Source organism: Aplosporella prunicola (assembly GCF_010093885.1).
Source record: "Aplosporella prunicola CBS 121167 unplaced genomic scaffold K452scaffold_3, whole genome shotgun sequence".
In the NCBI taxonomy this organism is placed as follows: domain Eukaryota; kingdom Fungi; phylum Ascomycota; class Dothideomycetes; order Botryosphaeriales; family Aplosporellaceae; genus Aplosporella; species Aplosporella prunicola.
The window spans coordinates 85307-98193 of record NW_022983531.1 but is presented as its reverse complement, the minus strand read 5'-3'; the positions used below and the strand labels follow the sequence as shown (position 1 = coordinate 98193).

General features: G+C 57.7%; 4 protein-coding genes across 4 annotated transcripts; 1 reads left to right on the top strand and 3 right to left on the bottom strand.

The window, feature by feature from the left end:
- Window positions 1–2240: 2240 nt before the first annotated feature.
- K452DRAFT_283192 (uncharacterized protein) lies at window positions 2241–3244 on the bottom strand. Its single transcript, XM_033539731.1, has 2 exons — window positions 3044–3244; window positions 2241–2989 (listed from the first exon to the last, which is right to left on the bottom strand). Exons 1-2 carry the CDS (start codon window positions 3215–3217, stop codon window positions 2687–2689), a joined length of 477 nt encoding a protein of 158 aa, XP_033401608.1. The 5' UTR covers window positions 3218–3244; the 3' UTR covers window positions 2241–2686.
- A 2368-nt stretch (window positions 3245–5612) lies between these two features.
- Window positions 5613–6253, bottom strand: K452DRAFT_242298 (uncharacterized protein; the record flags this gene model as incomplete). The annotated part of the gene is made up of 2 exons (XM_033537860.1): window positions 6057–6253; window positions 5613–5978 (listed from the first exon to the last, which is right to left on the bottom strand). Coding segments are annotated over exons 1-2 (525 nt in total), but the record flags the coding sequence as incomplete, so codon positions are not given.
- A 2756-nt stretch (window positions 6254–9009) lies between these two features.
- Window positions 9010–10188, top strand: K452DRAFT_220012 (uncharacterized protein; the record flags this gene model as incomplete). Its single annotated transcript, XM_033536445.1, has 3 exons — window positions 9010–9276; window positions 9490–9700; window positions 9902–10188. The coding sequence occupies 3 exons, from the start codon at window positions 9010–9012 to the stop codon at window positions 10186–10188; spliced, it is 765 nt and encodes a 254-aa protein (XP_033401606.1).
- Window positions 10189–12129: 1941 nt separating this feature from the next.
- On the bottom strand, window positions 12130–12741 carry K452DRAFT_102784 (uncharacterized protein). The gene has a single exon (XM_033534922.1). It carries the CDS (start codon window positions 12610–12612, stop codon window positions 12223–12225), a length of 390 nt encoding a protein of 129 aa, XP_033401605.1. The 5' UTR covers window positions 12613–12741; the 3' UTR covers window positions 12130–12222.
- Between the last annotated feature and the right edge of the window lie 146 nt (window positions 12742–12887).

Genomic DNA, 12887 nt, shown 5'->3' with positions numbered 1-12887 from the left:
TTTTGCCTTCTTTCTTTCTTTCTTTTTGCTTTATTGGTTGCCAATGAGATCCCGAGACTAACGTACGCGCGCTCCCAAATAGGCAACTTTTACAGCATCTCCAACGAGACGGACGTACCGGCACGCGCCTTCTTCGCCCAGGGCTGCGAGGTCCCGGCCGGAGGGGAGGAGCAACAGGACGAGGAGCAGGCGCAGGCGCAGCAGCAGGACGAGTAACTAGGCTTGGCGCGAGCGCGAGCGCGAGCGCGGCCGCTGACGTGGTGCGCTGGGTGTGGAGCGATCGACCGGATTGGGCATGTGGACGGGTTGGATTTTTTTTTTTCTTTTCAGCGGGGGGCAGGGGGCGTTGTTTTTTGGTTGCTGGCTTGGATCTATGGGTCTGAGTCTAGGGCTGGGTCTAGGTCTGGGCTCTCGGGGATTTTTTTTTGGGGGGGGCGCAGCAGTCAATGACAACAGGCAGGCAGGCAGGCAAAGCAAGCAAGCAAGCAGGTTGTCGTCGTCGTCGTCGTCTCCGAGTGGGGGAGGGGTGGCGAGCGATCGGGCTGTGCGCTCTGCTTGCTTGCTGCTTGCGTCGTTGGCGTGGGGATCTGAGCGTTGGCGTTGGCGCAGGTTGGCTGCCCGTTGGCGATGTCGATGGCCATGCCATGCCGATGTCGTCGTCGTCGTCACGTCCTGGCCACCCAGGTTCGGGGTTCCATCATCATCAGCATCACCAAGAGTAGCATCATCCTTCCCGCCGCCGCCGCCGGTGCCGCCGCCCGCTCGCTAGCTAGGAGCCAGTGGCGCCTACTTACTCTAGAGCAGACGTGGCGGGCGCGAAGGAAGAAGCCTCGCCGCCGCCGCCGCCGCCGTTGCCGTTGCCGTTGCCGTTGCCGTTGCCGGTCCGGCTCTTAGGTTGCAGCTTGCGACTTGAGGCTAGAGGACAGGACGCGCGCCATTGGGATTGGATTGGTGCAGAGAGCCTGAGGGTGGGATGGAGCGAGACAGGGAGAGGGAGGAGGGGAGGGGAGGGATGCCCTGGCTTTGGCTTTGGCTTGGCTGGTTTCTCGTGCCTAATACGCCCAGGGCGGGTACTGCTGCTGGGATACGGCGAGTTGGTTGGGTTGGGTGCTGTGCTGTGGTATGGACTATGGAGAGGGATGGAGGTACGGTGGTCAGTCGATAGTCGGTTGTTTGAATGCTTTACATACTTATCTGTCTACATAGCAGCAGTAGCAGCAGCGCCGGTCATGGCTTGTTGTGTGTACATACGTACTCATCGTAGCGGTGGGTGTTGAGGTGTGCGTGTGTACAGAGGTACATACATTGGAGTCTCGCACAAGTCACGCAGGACGTATGTATGTACAGTATGTATGTACACTGCTGTAGGAACGCGCACCACCATCACCACCATCATGACCACGACAACCGACGCGGCCATTGATTGCCATTGCCATGCCATTGCCAGCGCGGCTGGGCAAGTACTCTACTCTAGTGGAGGCTGGGTAGCGGTTGCGGGCGGCTGGCACCTTAGCTAGGTACCTTAGTTAGTTACAACGAAGACGGACCCGACGGTGGGTGGTTGGCGCGGCTATCGACGTCGACGTCGTCGTTGTCGGTCATTCAGTGAAGTCAGACGTACGGAGTAAACTAGTCAGGCACCGGGCACCGCGCCGTCAGGCAGCATTAGCTAGCAAGCGCCTGGCCATGGCATGGCATGCGGAAGACAACGCCATTGCGGCATTGCCAGCACCGTCGTCGCGATATTAACCATCACCGCCATACGTAGCACCTCGTACGTAGTAGGTTAGGCACCTAGTACCTAGTACCTAGCGCGTAGGCAGCGTGGTAGGTATGCCATGACGGCACGCGCCAGGGAGCTGCTGGAGCTTGAGCTCGGACTTGTTCGGGTACGGAGGGCATAACTAGGGGTTTTTTCTCGCTTGCTTACATAAAGACGCCGTCGCGCGGTCGTCGGTGCTATTATTACGTCGGGCGCGGGTCGGCGCGTGGGCGCGTGGTTGGAAAGAGTTTTGTTGCCCGTCTGTCGTAGGAGTGGGCGTGCGCGTGGGCTGGGCGCGAGCGCGGGCGCGGGCTTGTGTTGCTTTGCTTTGCTTTGGGGTGGGATGGAGGAATGAAGGTGCTGAGTGAGTGCTTGGTGAGGTGAGGTTCTGTGTGTGTGTGTCTGTGTATTGTTGTTTGTTGTTGTGTGGGCGCGTCTTGATGAGCATGCAGAGCACGCGCAAATCCGAGTGATTGACTTGGCTGCTGCGACGCGACGCGCTACCGTTTATCTGTCTATCTGTCTGTCTGTCTGCGTCAACCACAACACCATACCTATACCCAAAGGTAGCAGCATTCCCAGTCCAATTCCGATTCCCAGCCCAGCCCTATCCCTCTCCGTACCCACCCCGCCCCAAGCAGCGCGCCCCCTCACATCACAACCACATGGAAAGACGACGACACCGACAACGACGTCGACAAAGACCAAGCCAACCAGCCAGCCGCCAGCCCCATTCATTAAGCGCAGCCTCGCAGCCTCGCACGCACTAACCCACCCTGCACCTGCAGTGGGCGTGGGCACGGATAAGCACGCCCGAGCTTGCTTGCTCACGTGGCCGTACGGGCTCTTCCATCATGGCCATCGTCGGTCGGTCGTGGGTGGGGTGGGGCGCGCAGGCGCAGGTGGCCCCCCCCCGGGCGCCGATCACGAAAGGGCGGGCGCCAGAGGCGCGCGCTGGCGAGAGCTTTGGTCTTTGGTTTTGCGAGTGCCGCTGCCGAGCCCGGCGCGCTGGCGAGCCACACCGTGCGTGCGTGGGTAGGTGCTTGGACTTGCCAGCCAGCCAGCCACCGGCGCCCTGTGCTTTCGGTGGGCGTGGGTTTGGACTTGCGTTCGGGGCTGGGTTTGGGGCTGGTTGATGTTGGTGCTGGTTGTTGGTGTTGGTGTTGTTCTGATGGGCGATGGGCGGGGTTGCACGCTGCCTATGACGTTTTGGTGCGGATTGCGGAGGTAGGTTGAGAAAGGCTGCGGCTGTTTGCTTGCTTGCTTGCTTACTCGCCCAAGAGCCTGCTTACTCGCTTGCTTGCTAATGCTAATGCCCGCCGCACCTCTGCCGCGGACGGACGGACGGACGGAGCTTGGGACTGGGAGTCTCGGACGGGATGTGGGGTGGTGTGGACTGTACGTGGGCTGGACTAGCCATGGTCCCAATGGCAATCGGCGACAAGGGCAGGGCATGGGTATGGGTATGGGTGGGTGTGTGGGTTGCAGGCAAGCAAGCAAGCAAGCGGCAGGGACTGACTGACTGCGAGGCCGGCTAGGCTGGCTGGCTTGGCTCGGTTTGCTTGCCTTGTGCCTGCCTGGTGCCTGCGTACGTGCTTTGCGAGCTTTGCGTGCTTTACGTTGCTCGCGGCGGGGATCGCCAAAGCAGAGATCGCGATGGCCGCTGCTGTTGCTGCTGTGACAGGATGATGCGCGCTGCGATGCGCAAGCGATGGGCAAGCGATGTGCTTGGTCTTGGCCTTGCGGTGGGCTAGCGGGCGGTACCTACCTAGTGGCATCAGTGAGAGTGGTAAGCGATCGGCTGGTTACCTACATACATATGGGCGCGTGGGTGCGTGGGGTTGTTTGGTGCTGTGTGCTGTGTGCTGTGGGCAGGGTACGTTGGCCGTGGATGGATGGATCATGGCTCAATGGATAGATGGCGGTAAGGCAGCGGTAAGGCAGGGCGCAGAGCAGGGTGGGCTGGCTGGCTGGGGTATGGCTGGTATGGCTGGTTGGCTGGTTAGCTGGCTGGTTAGCTGGTTGGTTGGTTGGTTGGTTGGTAATTGGCTGGAGTCATGGCTGTGTACATACCATACATGCTACATACGTATGTACAGTCAGTGCGGTGCAGGCAGACATGGCTGGGCGCGTGGATGGCAGCATGGCAGGATGGCTGGGCCGGCCCGGTGACGGATGGATGGGGCTGGTTGGGTAGGGTAGGGTGGGTATGGGTATGGGTATGGAAGTTTGTGTGTATGTGTGTGGATGACGGAGAGAAGGGCATGTCGGTGATGCTACCTAGGTTGGCGCGGGCGTCGTGGTGCTTGTTTGGCGCTGGGTGTATGTACATGTACTGTGTATCTACATACCGGCCAAGTACCAAGACCGGAGGTACAGTAGGTAGGATGATATGGGTTTTGCTATTGCTACTGCTGACTCTGTCTGTCATCTGCTCGTCTCCAAACGCTCGCACTCCCGCTCACGTTCTTTCCAACCAAGCTCGTGCTCTGCTCTGCTCAAGCCAGTATGTACTTGTACCACCTGAAGCTGCACCACCTCCGGCGCCGCCACCACCCCTGACCCCACCACCGCAAGCGCCACCATCAGCTGTGCCCACCCCAGCAAAAACGGCCATCCCTGGCCAACGTGCTAAATAATACAAAGAACGGTCAAATCATAATGGCATGCATGTCATATCAAGACGTCGCGAAGCGTGTCGGGCGCAGAAGAAGCAGAAGAAGGCGCAGGCAGCAAACACGAACAAGAAGAAGCAAAAACAACGTCGAACGATGATGATGAACGTGAATGTGAATGTGATGCTGAGCGGTGAAGCGAGCACGAAAGTCAAACAGAAGAAGAAAGTTCCAAGAGAAGAAGAAAAGAGAAGACGGGTTCAAGAAAAAAGAAAGCGAAAACGAAAACGAAGGCTGCAAAGAGAAAGAAGAGAGGAAAAAAAGTAAATAAAATACATGAGAATACGAAGCAAGCAAGGAGAAAACTAGATAAAGCAAGTCCAAAAATAAAAAAAAATTGCGCGCTCTGCCCGCTTCCCGCGCCCGCGTCTCCCGTGTCGCTCGCTGTCTCTGTTGTTGTTGTTGCTGCTAGGTAGGCGTAGTTCTTGTCATCGTCGTGTCGTAGGTCATGGCCGGTCATGAAGTCGTTCGCTCGTTCATCTCAGGTCGTCGTCTGCCAAATGCAAATGCAAATGCAAGCAAGCATGCACGTACCGTACGGATCCCTCCCCCTCCTCCTTTGATCCCTCCAACCACCCATCCATCCAACCATCTACATACCCCCACCCTACTCCTCACCAACAACGCCCCTCCGTCCCCTCCTCCTCTCCGGCGGACTCGCACTCAAGACCCTCCCTCTCTCCCTCCCCTCGCCAGCACTCCCACTCCCCCCAAACGGGCTCGCCAGCCCCGCATGCACGGGCACAGTCCGCGGCGTCGTCATGCTGACCCCCGGCCCCGAGCCCGACCCCGACACCGCAGCCAGCGACGCGGCAGCCGAGACGGACTGCGCGCCGGGCGGGTGGCCGTGGCCGTGGCTGTGGTGGTGGTGCGCGGGCGCCAGCCCCAGCGGCAGCAGCGACGCCGTCGGGTCTAGGCTGTAGGTGCGCGGCGCGGGCACTGCCGTCGAGCTGCTGCTGCTGTTTTTATTGCTGGCGCCGTGGTTGCCGCTGCTGCTGGCCGCCGGGTGCGTGCTTGTGGTGCTGCTGCTGCCGCTGCTGAGGCTGATGCGTGGCGAGGTTAGGGGCACAATGATGGAGTGGGCGGGGGGCTGGGGCGTCGTGTTGCGGATGGGGCCGGATGGGGGCTGGGGGTTATGCCATTGCTGCTGCTGCTGCTGTTGTTGTTGTTGCTGTTGGTGCTGCTGATGTTGGTGATGGTGCGCCTGGGCGTGATGGTGGTGGTGGTGGAGGTGTTGTTGGTGGCGCTCCTGGTCGAGGTCGTCGTCCTCTTCGAGCGTCTGGCGGTGATGGTGGTGATGGTGGTGGTGCTGCTCGTGGTAGGCGTGGTAGGAGTCGGCGTCGCGGTTCGGCGAGGCCGGGAATGACGCCGGCTCGGTGCTGGCCATGGTCGTCGCGCCCACGCCGCCCGTCGTGCTCCTATATTGCACGTTGGCCCGGCGCAGCATCTCTTCCTCGCCCAGCTGCCAGTGCATGCGCTCGCATGATCGCCACGGCCGGCACATCTCGTTGCCAATGCGTTTCCACATGTCTTCCATGAACCTGCGAGCACGGATCCGTCAGCGTCTTACTCATCATCATCATCATCGCATCCTCATCCCCTTTCTGGCTACTACGTACCGATGATACATGCGCGCCAGCATGTCTTTCTCATCCTCGGCCCATTCTTTCTTCTCCGTGTAGTTCTGGTACCGAAGGCGACACGCCGTCGGGCTGCGGCCTGGGTTACGGTCCGAAATCTCGACCCATTTCATGCCACTCCCACGCATGCGAATCAGCATCTCCTCCTCTTCCTTGGTCCATTTGCCTTTCTTCTCCTTTTTGATGGCAGAAGAAGACTCGCCTGCTAGCGACGCGCGCGACGCCGAACGCTTGTTCGACGCTTGCTGCAGAGCGTGCGCCTGCGGCATCGCCGGCGCCGGCGGGTTGCCAGGGGCCACGTTGGGGGCCAAGCCTGAGTAGATGGGCCTGAAGCCGTGATGGGCGTAAGGGGGCGATTCTTCTTGCTGCGGATATTGCCGCAAAGGTGGCAGCTGCTGGGGAGGAGGCTGAAGCTGCCATTGCGGAGGCCTCGGCCCCTGATGAGATGGCGAAGGTATCGTCGTCGTCGTCGCCGCCGTTGTCGCTGTCGTCGCCGTCGCCGTCCTTGGCGTTGCGTACGAGGCGGCCGGAGGCTGCGCCGACGCCCCCTGAGCTTGTGAGCCGGTCGATGCTACACCGAGTGAGCCGGCTGATGTCGTGCTCCTGTTGCCAGGAGGAGATTCTGAGCCTCGCGTATCTCGCGACTCGAGGAGGCGTGAGATGTCCATGGTGAGGGCTTCTTTCTTCTTGCTTAGTGGAAAGGCTGGCCTCTTTTTGAAATTAGGACCAGCCCATCAAACGGTCCACGTGGCTCCTCGTGGAGAGAGAGAGAGAGAGACGGAGAGATTCAAATGAAGTGGAAGCTCGAGCTCGCAAAAAAGAACAAGCGTTCCGGATGCCCCGAGTCGATGGTGTTACTTCGTCTCGAGGGACGTAGCTCTTATTCTGGAGGACCGAGTTCGCAGTCACTTGGCTCTCTGACTACAGCAGCGATATCGAACTTCTAGGCCACAAAAAAGGTTTCAGAAAACGAGTCGATACTCTACTGGTCTCTTTTGACAGGGAAAGCCCTCGGAGAGTTGGCCAAACGGGAGCGGTCCTTTGGCGTGCGATGGCGCTTCGAGGCGGGATCCGGCTGGGCTTGGACGCTGCGACAGAGAAGTATAGGTTGGGATTGGCCTTGGCGAGGAAGGTATGAGCAACGACACTAAGTTGACGCGCAGGAGACCGGTAAGCAGGAGACTACCAAAATAGTGACTCGTGTGGGTGGCGAGGGCAAAAGCGGGCAAGCTCGAAAAGTTCCGAGGATGGGGTGGAGGACCAACGACGTCTATGTCAGGCCCTTCTGCCCTCTTACTCGCTGCCCGTCCAAGGTACCAGGTCAAGGGGCCGGGGGGGCAGGGGGGGTGGTCGGCGGCCAATCGTGACGAGATGGTCTAGAAAAGCAAAGCCGCGCCCACGGCGGCCACAAAAAGGAACATGCGACCAGGCGAGCGGAAAATTTGCTCCCTTCGTCTCTCCAGCAAACTGCTGTGACGACGATGTTCATGCATAACGGGCACGCCACAACGCAAGCACCTACCGGGATCACCCAGGACCCCGAGTTGAACGCAGCGATCACGTTTCCGAGAATAGAGGAAGATAGGGCAGACAGCCGGCAGGCAGGCGTGTGATGACGTGTCTAAACACTGGGGCTGTCAAGATCCCATGCAGAAATGCAGATAAAAGAGGTTGGGCCCCGTCATGGCAGACAGTCGGCGGCGGCTGTAAAGAATTCGTCCGGAGACCGATGACGACCCGAGCCTCAAGGCAACCAGTCAGCGGCACGTTTTAGGCGGTGAACTGCTCCAGGGATGCTTGAAGGAACTGTAGGGCTTCTCGGATGCAAGCGCGATGACCTGGCGCGAACGAGATCTGCATAGTCTTTCTCTCTTTCTCCCTCTCTCTGTCTCTATCCGGCTTTATTGTATTTTTATTTTTAATTTTTAATTTTTAATTTTTTTTTTATTTAAATTTCTTTTTGCTTTTTAACCCTTACTTTTTTTTTTTTGTGTTACTTTCTTTTACTTTCCTTATTTTTATTCTCAATGTTTGGTTCTCTCTTACTACATAGTAGAAAAGATTTTTTGTTTATTTTTTTTTTTTTCGCGGTCCTTCCTTCCTGCCGGCCGGGAGTCCCCGATGCCAGAAGCATTCATGATGCTTCTCTCCGCGCTGCACCCCACCCAGCTTGTACATAGTAGCGGTGAATAAAGTAATTGTCATAGCCGAAGCGGGACGTCTCAGGAACACGTTACGGCGGCGGCGGCGGAGGGGGGGGGGAACAACCAACGCACGCATGGCGTGACGCAGCGGGCTCTGCCATGTGCGCGGGAGTGGGGAGTCGGCGGGTTTCATCAGGGCTATGGACGTACGGGCGTATCCAGCAGGCGGATTGAGGCCCAACGCGGACCCAGTGGAAGCCGTGGCGCGCGTAGGCCGGCTATTGGCATTGTGATGTTATCATTGTTCTTTTTCTTTCTTTTCTTCTTTTTCTTCGAAAATCAGGCGTGCAGCCACGACCCACGGTCACGAGCTAGCGGTGTGAGAGGTCCTGGCACGCTGGTCGTCGTTGAGCGCCAGCTGTCAATGCGTCGCGCGGAGAGAAAAGGTTGGAGAGGTGCTGCATAGGGCCGAACCGCCTCACGGGCCACGAGATGCGATCTACGGGGCTCCAGACGGATGGGTGCAAGGTGCGCGAAGGAGAGTGTGAGAGATGGAATTATTGTGCTGGATGATTCAGCACTCTCAACTTGGATCACACATCACGCAAAAAATCTCTCGCTCGCTCGCTCGCCTGCCCCTGAACTCGGTGAACCCCACAACAAATAAACACTACACTGCATACATACACTACTTGAATTAATTTTTGATTTATTTGTTTCCTTTTTTTTTTCCTGCGCGACTTCACCGGTCAGGATCGCCCCCCACACACCTATCATCGCCCCCAACAATGTCGTCGTTGTCGCAGCTTCACCAGTCGGCGCCCGACGTGCCCATGGTCGTGGCCTCGCACCACTCGCGCAGTGAACGGCGAGTCGCGCCGGCGTGGAGCCTGGCGCAGTTGAAGACGCGACTGGAGCCCATCACGGGGGTGCCGGCCACGTGCCAGCGGTTGACGCTGCGGATCGGCTCGCAGGCGCCCATGGCCCTCGAGGCGACCGACGACGAGGCTGCCCAACTGTCCGCCTTTCCTCTGCAGCCTTATGCCGAGATCTACGTAAGTTGTCGGCTCCGGCGGCCACCGCGCCTGCTCCCTGCCTCGACTCCTGGCGCGTGCCGACTTTCGCGCGTAATTGGGGCCTGCAGGGATCACCTGCTGAGTTCTGGCGCCGATCCGGCGATCCCAACTACAGTGCACTTTGACACTGAGCTTCATTCACTCTCTCTTTGTTTCTTTCGTTCTCTCTCATTGATGCATCTTACTCTCTAGGTCCACGACACGCGTCCCGCCGCCGCCCGCACCGACTTCTCCGATGTCTCCGCCGTCGACAAGTACGTGATGCCGGCCGACGAGTACGAGCACCGCTCCGACAGCGTCCTGGCCTGGAAAAAGGCCCAGAAGCTGGGCCGTTTCGACCCCAACGCCGGCTCGCTTGAAGAGCAAAAGGTCAAGGCGCTCGAGCGCGAGGTCCACGAGCGAGGTATCCTTGCGACCCCTCACCCCCTTTTATTTACCCCATGCGGCGCGGGCCGGACCCGAATGCGAAAGCTTGCAACCAACAACTACCACGCCTCACTCTACCCCACCAAAAAAACCAACACCAATCTCAATCCCCCCCTGCCCCGACCCAAAGCAACCCAACCCAACCCAACTCAACCCAAGCTAACCTCCCCCCTCCTAGGCATCCAGCTACACCTACGCTGCCAGCTCCTCCCCGCCTCCAGCGACGCCCGCCGCGGCGCCATCGCCTTCATCGGCCCCGTGCCCGACATCCCCGGCACGGCCGGCGCGCCTTGGATCGGCATTGCGCTGGACGAGCCGACGGGCAAGAACGACGGCTCCGTCAAGGGCACGCGCTACTTTGACTGCAAGCCCAATTGCGGCGTCTTTGTGCGCCCGGAGCGTGTCGAGGTCGGCGATTTCGCCCCGCTTGATGATGGGCTCGATGAGGATTTGGAGGAGATTTAGGCGCGCGCGTAAGTGTGAGGGGCGAGTGAGCGTGTGAGTGAGTGGGCATGTGGGTATGCGTGCATGCGTGCGTGCGTGCGTAAGGGCTGCCGCGGTCGTTTGTCGTGCGCTCAAGTCAGAGCGAGCCGGTGAGCGAGGGCTTGCCGGACGGAAGGAACGAACGCAGTCACTGCCCAGACCAGCGCGCGCGAGCTGAAATTGAAATCAAAGTTGGTAGTAGCAGTAGTAGCTAGTAGTCCCTACAAGCATGCATACATATATCTACACACACACACCTGCACCACCGTCAGTCAGTCAGCGTGCTGACCTCTCTCCCACGTCCTCTGTCCCTACCTACCTACCTACCTACCTACTTAGGGGTAGCATACGAAGGCGGGACTGAGTGGAACTTTCCGTGTGTGACACCACTTAGGTACTTCTACAACGACTGCGCACTGGTGGCACCACCACCACCACCACCCTCGATATGAATATACACTTGCTCACCCACGCACGTACAGACGTAGGGACGTAGCTGGGTAGCAACGCGCCTATCCCGCCCTTTCCTTTCTCCTTTCTCAACTGGCAGCCACCGCGCGAGCTCTACTCCTATGTATAGCTATAGTTACGGCTACAGCTACAGCTAAACCGTCCACACATCCTGGCCTGAGCTATCCTGTCCACACCACCCTGTCTACACTACCTACCTAACTACTTCCTCCCTCACAACCTGTCTAGACCCCCATATCACTCCCAACACAAGCAACAGCCAACAGCCAACAGCCAACTGTCTCGCATTGTAACCAGCTACCTATCTAGGAAGGTACTTCGAGCGCCGCACCATCCCCGTATGTATACGCTGCGTCGGCACTGATGGCTGCGTGCTTGTTGGTGCGAGGTTTGGTGGTTTGGCTGGTTTTGCTCTGTTGTGCTATCCTGCTGTTATAAAACTCAGCTCACCTCAAATCAAGCTCAACTCCAGCCAACCGAGAACACGAACATGAACAAGCACCACAAGCAATGGCGCCGTAAACCTATACTCTCCCCCTTAATCCCCCCTTCTTAGTCAAGCTACGGCATATGATACTCCGCGGCGTAGGCGTTAATTAGGTAAGAGTTGGCTACGCAGTTATGATGGCGCTGGATTGCTTGTGCGGTGGGATGGGATGGGGTGAGATGCGGGGTGGGGTCAGGTATGGGGAGTGTTGGTGGTGGTATAGGGGGGAGGTGCGGCGGTAATGTAACGTTAGAGGCAGGGAAAGGCGATAGAGTTCAGGACGGACGGACAGACAGGATAAAGGGCACGCGTCTTCACCGTGCGAGACCCCTCACGTACAACCCCACAGCACGAAAAAAGCCCATCACGGTTCAGACAAGGAAATATTTATATTGATAGGCGCGTCAGACCGACTTGGACAAAAGAGATCTCCAGGACTAGGTGTCTACAACAAGCAAGCAGTAACGACGAAGAAAGCAAAGCAAAGCAAAAGACGCAAAGATACTAAAAAGCAATAAGGAGAGAGAGAGAGAGAGAAAGCAAAAGAAGAAACGAAACAAACAACGCAAACAAAAAGTCTAAAACCACCACTCCCTCCTCCCCCCACCAGCGCGCAGCAGAAAGCCGTTTTGTTTCTATAAACCCGCCGCGCGGTTGCGTTGCCAAGAAAGGGACAATGTTGGGATATTAGGTGCCGATAAGGGGGGGTTGTGAGCGCAGTAGCGACAAGACCAAAGCAATGAAACGATTAACAATGAAAGCAAAAAAAGAGATAGAGGAAAATAGAGAGATAGAGATAGTGAGTGAGTGTGAGAGAGAGTGTAAGTGAGTGTGGATAAGGACCGGCAGTGCCCACGCAGGGCTATTGACATGACAACAAAAGCAAAAAGGAAAGTGAAAAAAACAAAAAAGCAACAAGGAAAGGAAAATAAGAGTCAAAAGACGCGTGTATGTGTTGCGCGAAACGCCTCGGTGTGATGCAGGGGTATATAGAACCTCCCAGGTGGTGTGAGTGTGAGTGAGAACGAGAACACTCGCGACGAAAAAAGACCCGGTCGTCAGCTGCCATGGGAAGCAGCCTCGGCAGAACGAAAACTTTGAGAAGCAGAAGAAGAAGAAGACGAAGACGATGCCCACCAACTCCCTCTGTCTGCAGACCCTGTTCTTAGTGCGCCGAGATTAAACTGCTGCTGCTGCAGGAGCAACAACGGTGGTGAGCGCCCAAAGCCAGAGAAAACAGACCAGAAGCTTGAGAGATCGATCGTGCAAGCCGCCGCGGGGAGAAGGGAGGAAGAGGAGGAGGAGGGGAGAAGACAAACCAACGCGCATCGCATCAGAACCCAACACAACAAACCAAACCTTATCCGCGAAAAAACAGGGAACCAAGCACAAAACAAACAAACAACCCGTCCATCCCGCCTCATAGGTATGCAATGCTCATCCATCATCACGTCTCTTCACCCTCTCCGCCAGGCCCAGATCCGGAAAAGCCCGCTTTGTTTTTGCTGCTGTTGTTGCTGTTCCATCTTTGGCTCTGGTGCTGCTACTACTGCTTCTTCTACTTCTTCCATCGCTGCGCTCACCGCTACCGCTACTTCTTCTTTCACCAGCGCCACAAAGTTCAACACGAACTGCTGCACCGGTGTATACTCGCTCAGGTCGCACGGGTCCACGAGCCCGAGCCCGAGCAGCCGTCGCCGATAGCTATCATCTGCGAATCTGT